The sequence below is a fragment of the Aplysia californica genome, unplaced genomic scaffold (assembly GCF_000002075.1).
Source record: "Aplysia californica isolate F4 #8 unplaced genomic scaffold, AplCal3.0 scaffold00001, whole genome shotgun sequence".
NCBI classification, from domain to species: domain Eukaryota; kingdom Metazoa; phylum Mollusca; class Gastropoda; order Aplysiida; family Aplysiidae; genus Aplysia; species Aplysia californica.
The window spans coordinates 3090097-3101781 of record NW_004797271.1 but is presented as its reverse complement, the minus strand read 5'-3'; the positions used below and the strand labels follow the sequence as shown (position 1 = coordinate 3101781).

At 39.3% G+C, this 11685-nt stretch overlaps 1 protein-coding gene across 1 annotated transcript in view; it reads left to right on the top strand.

The window, feature by feature from the left end:
- The window catches only part of LOC101861996, a gene marked incomplete in the record, with an annotated part of 52746 nt that overhangs the window by 17836 nt on the left and 23225 nt on the right, over nucleotides 1–11685 (top strand). The window contains 1 exon segment of the mRNA XM_035969747.1: nucleotides 11277–11350. Within this exon segment, the coding sequence (XP_035825640.1) occupies nucleotides 11277–11350 (74 nt within the window).

Sequence of the window (11685 nt, the reverse complement as noted above, 5' to 3'; positions counted from 1 at the left end):
TATGTATGTATGTATGTATGTATGTATCTATCTATCTATCTATCTATCTATCTATCTATCTATCTATCTGTCTGTCTGTCTTTCTCTCTATCTCGTTCTCTCACTGTTATATATATATATTTCGATCTACCTATGCATATGTCTGGCTGTCTTCCCCCCTCCCCCCCCCCTTCTCTCTCTCTCTCTCTCTCTCTCTCTCTCTCTCTCTCTCTCTCTCTCTCATTCTCCCCCTCTCCCGAGGCACTCCACTCTGATCCTCGTTCCCCGTGACACTTGCATTATATCAAGGCCAGGCAATAAATTAAACTCTGTACGCTGTTGTATGTTCTTCAATACTCGTAGGAGAATTCCCTTTGTTTACTTGCACTGCACGTACGGAACGTTACCTACTTCCATTCTTCCTTTCTCCTGCAGTTGCGTAGTTAGACTCGAGCTTCACTATTACAAGTAACTTTCCAGGTTAGGATACGAAAAGTGGTACGAACTTTACTAGTTCTCCGTGAAATCCTTTCTTTGATAGCAGATCAGAGTTGAAAGATTAACAGATGCCACGAACCAGAAAATTACAGACCACTATGTAAATTATTGCGCAAAATACCCAAAACGCCCGATTTTTTTCAATTCTAACATTATTCACACTCCTATTTATGGAGAAATAACTTTTCTGTTCACTATTCATACCGTTGCACAATTCCTACGTTTTGTTGGTCCTATTTCTACACTTACTTGGCAACGCAAACTTGCCCCTTCTCAACATACTTTGCTAATTCTATACATTATATACTTCAGTGCTGCCAGCTCGAGTGGGCAAAGGCGTTTGTCTTTTCACTATATAAGAAGAGCGCGTTCGTTAGTCCTGTCAGACATTAAAGGTTACTTCCAACAAGTCGTTCATGAAGTACAATATTTCCTGTTGCACGAACATCATAACTTTCAGCATGAGGAAAACCGACAATCAAATCGTAGCAAATACCACCAGAAATGAAATCATAGAGTGGCTGTATTTTTCATATGTACCTAAAATATCATTTCCTTGTTGGTCCACGAGATAAAATGTGACTTATGGTGGCGTGTGTACTTTCCAAATTCACAACAGATTAGATGTTAGATTGGCATTACACAAATCATATGGGTGGTTGGCGGATGCTCTGGTGTGGTTTGGTCATTCCTTTCCTATCAAACATTTATTGTCCTTTATTTTTATCTTCCCTCTTGTTTGTGATTGGTACTCTCTTGTAATATCTCTAATCTTCGGCACTCACAATATGACCTTATCGTGTTACAAGTGCCGTAAAACGCACACTAAAATACCTGGAACAGAACACTCTACCAATACAACTTTATGAAATACGTTATTTATTGTTCCCCTGCGCCGTTTCCTGTTTTATGGACTACGATTGTCATGTCTCGCTCAAGGATACCCTTGTGGCACCGACATCACATGGCGGTAACACAGATATCCCTAAGTTTGTGAGTCTGAGCTCACTTTTCATTCTGCCATTGAGGCTCCCAATGGTCTTAGAAATTTATATGGGTTACGCGATCGCCTAATATCGATACATTAAATTACTGAAAATCATCAACATTTTAAGCCAGGTGATATTACACAAATCAAGCACTGTTTGCAAGTTCCCCCCCCAAAAAAAAACAAAAAAAAACCCAACTACCATTACATTAAAAATCCACCAAATTCTTCATGAAAATAGTTTTTAGCATCAAAATTTTCAACTTTACAAAATTTTAAACAACTTGAGCTTTGCTCGATTTCGCGGTCCTTTCTTGCTTAGTTGCTCGCTCCTCCAATGGCCTTGTTTGACCTCTGTCAGCTTGAGAGAGAATAAACTCGGACACTCTCGCTCGCTCCCGGGCTGAGCAAACAACGTTTTTACAATCTCTGGTCTTCTGGAGAACTTTCAGATTCTCTTGTTCCGGATCACCCGGTCGTATTTCCGTTGTGTTGTTTGTCCAAATAAGCTAGCAGCAAAGCAGTAGAGGGAAGGAACTCTCAATACCTTCCTCTGGTTACATAATCGTATGTGCTATAAAGATTTGACTGTGACGTCACAGCAAACGATAAATCTAAATTACATTCAAACAGAAGGGGAAAAAAATCCACTCTAGGAATTACTCCGGTTTTAGAAAAATGTTATGTATTGCTGAATTTGTTATCCTTTAAGGGTGTCGTTGTGCTGTTCCTTGGGCAGTAGCTTACTTTTCGGATTGTCTGTACAAGCTATAGGCTCGTTAAGCTAATGTTAAAACAAGACAAAAAACAACAAACTAAAAACATCATCACTTTTTGGGGGACGAAAGGCTTGTCTCATTTCACGTATTTGCTCTTTTAGACAATAACGACCCAATTTAACATCTCTTAAGCCACGAAACATTTTAATTACGCATGCAAGATCGGAAAAATCCTGAACATTATCCTGCTGAGTTTGGAATTAAAATAAAGGGGAGCACATCGGTACAGTAATGTCTATGTCAAGTATTACAAAAGCAAGTCAATTGATACACGGACACTTTGATGGAAACAGTAAGGACGCTGGACTTTCTTGTGGTGTTGTGCCTTGCACGTGAAAGAAACTGTTGAAGGGAGTAGTGACATGTTTTGTTCCCGATCAATACGCTTAGGTTGATTGATGTTCATCCCTCTCCCCACCCATTATCCCAGACTACTTTCTTCTTTTCTTTACTTCCCTTAGCAACTGCTTCAAGGCTAGGGGTTGGACGGGTAGGGGCAACCTTCTACCCGCGCTCTTTTTGTCGGCATTTTCCCTAAAACAAAAACAAAAACAAAACAAAAACAGCTAAAACCAAAAAAAAAAAATCAAACAACTGCAAGAAAATTAGTTTATGTTACTTGTAAGGAACTCATCAAATGGTTATTTTCGCTATGCTATGTCTCTGTGTGATTGCAAGAACAACACCGAAGTTTCTACTATCGTGAGATTATTCAGGATGATATTAAGCGCATGCGCACTGAATTTGGTGATTACACCGTATTGAAACTTTAGGTTATGAAAAAAGACAACAACAAAAAAAACAACAAAAAATCATTGACCGTCTCAATCTGTCCACCCTTCCCACATGTCTCTGCAGTGCACCAAGGTTGAATAATAATACCTACAACAATACTGTAATATCAAGCCCATGATATTTCTTTCTTTCCTATAAACTTCAGGTAAACATCATGTAAAAGTATACACATTTTATGGCACCTCCCCACTCAAACTTTGTGGCCAATTCTTTTTTTCTCTCCCTAAATCAGCTGTCAATCAAAATCTTCTATTGGCTGTCAAATCTCGATGCTGTCTCCTGCTGGGAGTGTTGTGACGTCTTTGTCCCAGGCCGACCTAATGCCTGTGTCCCCACAGTGCCCTTAGCCATGTGTCGGGCCCCGACAAGTCTGATGATCATTAAAGCCACACGAGGGGGGTCAACAAAAGAATCCCTGGGTACATTGTGGTGAAAGCGTGCGTCTTTAAAGCGAGTGTGCTATCCACCCCTTTTGGGGTATGGAGTTACGCGGCGCCGACCCGGGTGCGTGAAAGAAACGAAAGTTTACTTTACGACTCGATGTCTACTCACAGTGGCTTCATCAATTTCGTCCTGTTTTTGTAGGTTCTTTTTCTGGGACCCACACTCTCGCTACTGATCAGAACACTTCATATTGTGCTGTAAATCTCGAGGAAGTTCTTTGTGCTGTTCTGGGGATTTTGGTATAGGTCGCTTTAAACAGTTCCTTGTGCGATTGTTACGTGTCGATTGGCATCTAATGTTATCGCGTTCACAATCTCCACAGAGTATTACGCCGTTGGCAGTTTGTGAACTCACGGGCGAATCCGTATGCACACGTGGCTTCAGTTTTCAGTTGGAATTGTGATGTAGTGTGGGTTTTGAATACGCGGTGTTTTATTCCTTTTCATCTCTAACCACTTTTGTGTCTTTAAAAAAAAACACCACCTACTTTCATTTCTAGGATGTACAACTCACCCATTATCCCTTGGCCTCATTATCTTGAATATAATAAGGCTTGTCCGCAATAAAACTCAAACCCAGCCCCACGCCTCTGCCTTTTTTTCTCTCGTTCCTTTTTTATCTGTCTCTCTATCTCTCTCCCTTTCTTTAACTCCCTCTCTCTCTCCCTCCCTCCCTCTCTCTCTTTCTCTCTCTCTCTCTCTCTCTCTCTCTCTCTCTCTCTCTCTCTCTCTCTCTCTCTCTCTCCCTCTCAGGGGCGAAGGCTGACTTGTTTGACAGGGTAATCAAAGTGAAACGGGACCAGATATAGATCTATATGGCCTGTAGATATCACAGAAGAATCTTACTCGAGGCGGCGACTCTGACTGAGTTGTAAATGAAAACAAATCCGGAATTCATATTGTATGTTCAACCGCCAAAATAATCGGGAAAGTATCTTATTAAATATCAGTTCCAACTAAAATTAAATTAACTTTAGACGTGAATACATAAACACAAAGCAAAGAAGCAGAGATGTCAGTACTAGATCTATATGTTATAGATCTACCAGAGAGTCTGACTCTTTGGTAGAACATGACAATTATCATTTTTTAAATTTCACATTTGGCTGTTTTTGTTAGCCTTTTGCGGCCAGGAGCTGGTGTCATAATCGAGGTCACGATCTGATTATAGGACAGTAAAAAGTCGAGGAAAAAAAAACAAGCACATGCAGCAGTAAAGAGATTGTTAGGAGTTAGTTCCCCTCACATTTGTGAGGTAGACTCGACCAGTGTTCGTTAGCTTACTTAATCAGGGCTTGTGGTTGATTTTAACTGTGGCCCCAAAGGGGTGAACAGGGTATATGTGGCAATGAAACAGCCATGACTGCTATGCACATGTTCCCTCAACTGTATTGGTAGATTCTTTTAGCCTCACTTTAAGCTTACTTAATCAAAGCTTGCGACGGATTATGGAGTGGCCCGAGAGGGGTGAGGAGGCTATTTATGTGGCCGTGAAACCGTTTTGAATGTTAAGCATGCTCATTGTGGATTACGAACCTCTTTTTACTTTTAATTTAAGAGGTTTACGTTTAAGGATGAATTTGACAGCGACAATGTTTCAAAATTAGGAAGGGAAGCAGTGATTATTTGATTATATAGACGCTTCGCCCCTGCTCCCTCTCTCTTCTTTTCTTTCTCGTTCACACCGGCGCTCTCTAACCTCCCTTACGTTTTCCAACATGACAACTTTAATTCTTCTGTCTGATCCCTCCTTTTACTGACTATAATGATAGATGTCCTTGGGTTGATTGCAACACTCTAAGACAGGACTTCTCGGATTGTCCATGCGTGCGTCAGGCTTGTTGAGCTAATATTAAACAAAACAAAACAAAAACAAACAAAAAAAACAAAAAACACGAAAAACATTACTCTTTGAGGAACGACAGCCGTGTCTCATTTCATGCATTTGTTCTTTCAGAAAATAACGACCCTATTTAGCATCTCATAAGCCACAAAACATTTTTTACGATCTCAAGATTTTTAAAATCCTGAACATAATTATTATGTTTTTTGTAAGAATGGGACGTTTGCAATTACATGATATCTCTTTATTTAGAGGCATGAGCGTAAGTCGATGACAATATGCTATCCTTGAGTGATAATACTCTGACAATCTAGGAATTAGATGTAGACATCAAGATTAGAAAATGTCTTCTCACTCTTTGAGCAAAACAAAACAGTAGCTAATCAGATAGTCTTTTTCTTCTTTTCGTTTCCGACTAATGAGAAAAGAAGGACGAGAGTGATCAAAGGAAAGAGTGCTAGTGTACCTCCGGATTTACATTAAACAGATTGCGACATTCTGCTGCCAATTAAATTTACAGACAAAATTCTTAAAACTAGAAATGCAACACTGTAAGACATTGTTTGTACATTCATTTTTTTTATGACCGTCATAGTTCACCATTCATTTTAGGCAAAATATTTTAACAAGATTTTTAAAGACAAAAATGATGATTATTACGGTTTTCTAACACTGGGTCATTGAAACCCAGCCATTTCAAAGTCTGACGATAAATAATGGGGGCCATTGTATATGTCTGCGAAAAAATAATGATGATAAACAACAACAAAATATCATCAGCTCTATAAGAAATGCTGCTAATAAGGTTGAATCGACATCTGAAAATAATGTTAAAGGAAAAGCTCCCCTGAAAAAATAAGGTATTAGCTCACGAAAAGATTGGCTATCCATCATTAAAACAGCCTGGGATATTCAGATATAATTCACCTTCACAAGAACGCCATCATAACAGACCAAATGGGATAGCGATCAAATGATCAATAGATAATCGATAGAAATAAATTTGTCGAATTGTGAAACTAATGGAAAGATGCCGGAATTAGAGCTATGCAGCGGAAATCAGAGGTGAATTGATCCCAGGCGTTTCAAGTAATCAACAGAGCGTGAAATTGAAATTGAGTTTTGATTTTGCTTTAGATTGGGCAGGCGGGGGGGGGGGGGGTGTTGTTTTTGGTAAGGATACGCAGGTTATACTTCAAGGAGCGCCCGATCCCCGCCCTAAACTACAGACATTTTATGCAGTTGGGTTTTTTTTTTGGTTTTTTGTTCTTTTGGTTGTTGTTGGGTTATTTTTTTTGCTTTTTATTCTAAAGTGGCGACAGTCCTGCCCCTCTCAAAAAGTCATTATGTTGAGGTACTATATTTTGATTACTGACAGCCTCTTGTTAAAGTTAAAAGTAGTTATGGTACGCGTCTGTGGTCCGGACTTTGATTCCCGTATGGGGAAAATATTTATCCAATATCTTTGTTTTTCTACTGAGATGTCACGGCCAAATCAGCTCTTATTGGTCCCCTTCATGATCGAGATTGTGTCGATGGGGGGCGTAAAACACTTTAAATCATCAAGTCCATATGGAAGATGCGCATGCAATAACGGCTTTAAGAACAGAATGGAGCATTCTACAGAAATATACGCAAAGGGCATTTTATCGTGGTGAATTCAAACTTTCGACAAAATAAAGAACTAGAAAATACAGTAATTTTTCCGCCTTTTGATCAATTTGTTCCGCATTTATATTTATTTATGTATATATATATATATGGGGTGGCATCATTTTCGTGCATTTGAAAATCACGTTTCTGTGTGAATTTTATTGAAAAAAAAATTGATAAAAAGCACAAAAAGGTAAATTTGCAACCTGCAAGGACACTCAAGCTTTAGAAGTCACTAAACTTTGGCGGCCATTTTCTCGCTAATTTTACCCCTGATACCTGAAAAGGTGAATGTTCAATTATTGCTGGGTGGTAAATAATTACACAATCGTGTGCCGTATAGTGACCCTGTGTATTTTGGTAACCTTTGAGATATCCAATAGCACTGTTAAAGCAAGTTATAATTTAACAATTCTTCGCCCCTTTTACCCATTTATACCTAAAGTGCACAATGTCCATATTTTTAACTGTTGCTTAGCCTTTAATTCTATCCCTTTACAAGTAGCGAAGGAAAGGTATCATGTTCTACAAGAAATTACCATCTTGAGAGATTTTTCCAAGTGCCGGTTGGTTCAAAGCAATAATTAAAAGAGATGGTTTAATTTTAGGGATCTTTTTGTGACATGTTTTACCTCAAAAATACTGCAGACAAGAACCGCAGAGAGCTGTGAACTCAGAGCTAAGAAAAAGCACACGGGAAGGGGGGAAACATCTTACTTCTATTAGTGTTTTTCGGAATTAATCTACCACTCTACAATACAAGAACTAATTACTTCCAGAACTGGGAATCGCAAACTTCATATGGGTCGCCCCTTATTTGTCAGGGAAAGGTGGACATTTCATGATTTATTCCATAAATTCTTTTGAGCTTAATTAAGTACATGTATTATGAAAAAGTAACAATGGAAAAGAAGGGGTTTCATTGAAATCTGTAACCGGGTTTGCAATTATTCAATGTTTTCAAAGCGGCGATTGACAGTGATATTTAATTGTAAATAATATGCTTTCTCATTGATACCATATTATTATTATTATTATCATTATTATTATTATTATTATTATTATTATTATTATTATTATTATTATTATACTCTTTGATCATTCACTAATACGTTTGGGCCCAAGCGCTCGATGTACATTTCCGCAGAGAGATCTAATACTCGATGAAATACAGTCGAAACTGTCCAAGGACGGCTATACGTGGTCGAGGAGAAAAGTGTGGTACTGTGTCATTATGATACAGAAAAAAACCGCAAACGGGAAGGGGGGAGGAGGTGGGGAGTGGTTGTTTGTATAGGTGGCTGTATTTAACAGGTGGCCTTTAGAGCAGGTTTGACTGTATCTTCCTCGTGTGGGAACCCAACTCACGACTTTTGCCGACAAGGAGAAGAGCTTGTAGCCACGAAAGTACTGACCCCTTTTGGAATCCACAAAACTAAAGTCATAAAACAAAAGACTACAGTTGTGTCGAAAGAAATCCCTCGACCCTAGACTGATAACAAGTTCAAACATAGGAAATAGTTTCAGTGAGAGCAGGGAGTGCAATTGCGGTGGATAGGCAGAGGGACGGGGGGTTAGTTTGTTCATCTGCAAGGTAACCAGTCAACTGTCAAGAGTTGGGTTTGGCATTGTAGAACAAACAATACCTCAGATGCAAAAGATTGGTGGTCTCAGTAGCATGGAAAAGCAGAAATTTGATGTGTGCAAAAATATATTTTATTGGCGATCGTATGAACCTAGTCCGACCCCCATTCTGTGAATGCTAGTTTCACGTTATCTTTTCATTCGAGTGTCCACAAGTATTAACGTCTGTTCAACACTTGAAAGGTGCGCTATTGGACTGGAGATCGATAGATCGTGTTTGATTTGGGTACATCGTAGGTGTGATAATCGTTTACTTAGGATTGGAATATTCTGTGTCATAGGATAAGGTGTCGGCATATACAACGTCTTCATTTCAGGATAAGACAGTGTTGGCTAAAACAGCATATACACAAGGATGGCTGGAATCTCTATTGACGAATTATTCATCTTTCAGGTTCAGATGAAAAGACAATACTAACTCTAAGAGCACAACATTTTCTGTTCTGTGACAGTGTTTTGACTGGTGGGTAGACTTTTAAAAATGAATGTGCATTTTCCAAAACTGGATGAATATCCGCTAGAACCAGATTTAGTCAAGGAACCAGTGCATTATGGGAGTACTCATGCCTTGAAGCCCTCGACCACGACACTCCCTAAACTACAACTAACACAATCTCCACGGCTAATTACCTCCAGGAACAGCGTTCAATCGAGTCAACATACGATAGAGGATCTCAATGAAAATGGAGAGAGTGAGTACTCTGCAAAGTTGGCACGGTTTTTCAAAAGATGGGAGAATATGCGTTTCCCATACGAAGAAGTTGAAGTGGAATCATCTGGAAAAGTTAATGGAGAACTGGAGCACGATACGAAAAGAGAATTTGAAAATGTAGCAGATGAACATTTCAAGGACTTCGAATATGATGCCGATAATAGAAATGACAATTCAACCATCAAACATTGTACCCAAGAGTCCACCGAAGCCACAAAGACAATTTTGGCCGACAACAACGAATATTCTCAACTTCCAGTGCCTAGGGATGGGATCAACTACAAGTTTCCTCCAAAAAGAAACATTTACGATGTGGTTCTAGAGGTAAACCCTTCCGCTGTGTCTACGTCTGGTCTGAAGGCTGTACTGCAAAGACAAAGGTTTCTCCAGAGGCTCAAGGTGATTATGAGTACAGTAGCAGATCGGTCAGTTAACCTGGTTTTAATGAAGCAACGCTAAAAATATTTTACGTATCATCTTTCCACTTGTTGTTATAAGTTTGTGTTTATGATGTCATTCTTTGGAAGGAATACTTGTATGAAAAAAGATGGCTCACGAATAATGAGTTGTATTTGATATTAATGTATTAGGACTTTTACCCCCCAAAAATATCCCAACAGTTTTATACTTCCCACAAACGCCCACGTTTTCACAGACTAGGCTCTATTTCATCACCTTTCAATGCTTTGACAAACATTTTTGAACATTTGACTGACTTCCCAGACAGACAGTGACAAGCTCTGGCTCTCGGGGACAACATATAATTAATAGATTGCTCTCAAGTATATTCCCCTCTCCCTAAACCCATAAAGGGGGGCTCTCGTCGCCTAGAGGTTAAGGTGTTGGCCTCTCATTCAAAGGTCCCGGGTTCAAATCCGGGTAGTGACCGAAAATTTTTCTTCTCTAAATGTGTCTCCTTTCACCTCCTTTCCTGCTCTCTAGCAATGTTCTGTCGTCTGCTTTCGTCTCCTCTTTCTGCCCCTACTCCCTCATCTCCTTTACCCCCCTCCTATGGGCTCCTGATTCTTTCTACAGCCTTTCTACTGCTACTCCTTGGTTTCTCCTTACTGCTGTCTTTCAGCCACACCCCTGATCTTCTAGTAAGAAAGATCTACACCTAGCCTTCTCGGACAAGGGCGAAAAATGTCGGAGGGCCCGTGTGCAAGTTGCGCACGTTAAAGATCCCTTGGTGGTCTAAAATCGATAAGAGTAGGCTTCAGCCGCCACCCTGGCAAAATTCAAAACTTCCTACAAACTGAAAAAGTTTAATGTGTCCCGCGCGCTTATATGACCTTATGCAGTTGCGAGCGCCGTAAAACACTTACGAAAAGAAAAAACCCAACAACCATAAAGCCTTTTTTCTGTGGCCAAGCCGCAACCAGTAGCGAAACTTACGGACAACAACGGATATGTGCGAAGCAAAAAAACAGCTAGTCTTGAACTGTGAATGCTCTACTTGTTCTGTTTATCGGTGTGATCATGTATTTTCGTCATAGAGCCTGAGTAATCTTTGAAATTTGAATCAACATAGGAAAATCCCCGGAGATTGTGGAGGAAGAAGAAAAAACAATTACCTCTCAAGACACACACAAATGGGTGCTCTTACTTCGAAAGGTGTTTTAAACGTCTTCCTGTCTACACAAAAACTCAAAATCATATCTTATCCCCTCTCCCTCCCCCACCCCCGCAAAAAGGAAGAAAGCAGGAAACAAAAAAATCATGAACCCTATAACCGGAAAAAATCAATATATTATAAAAATGAAAAGATATTAATCAATAAAATTTCTTGAAAAGACAACGAAGCTTTAGCGGTGTCACAATGAATAAAGTTGAAGAGGAAGAAAAAAACAGTATCTGGAAAATCATTTCTGGGTATAATTTTCGTGTACCTTGCGTTCGTTTTATTTATAAATACAAATTTCTGTCTTCCTCTCCCTTCCAGCATCGACAGAGATTCCAGAGGTTGATAGTAGGTGTGAACGCAGTACTCAAGCTAGCTAAAGCAATTATCAAACCGTGAGTACCAATAGTATTAAAAGTCTGTTTCATGGTTGTATGAACATGGAATTGTTTGTTTGTAATAGCAAATGCTGTTGCTAATGTTTTCGTCTCTGTTTATAATCAATTACTTTTGGCGCCAAGACAAAAATAATAATTCATTTCAAAAGCTCAAAATCAGGTGCACATATAAATACATAAAAACACATACTTATTATGCACACACGCACAAACAGAAAACCTCACAAACAAACACACACACACACACATACGTATATATGTATGTATACACACGCACTCTGTCTGTCTGTCTGTCTGTCTGTCTGTCTGTCTGTCTGTCTGTCTGTCTGTCT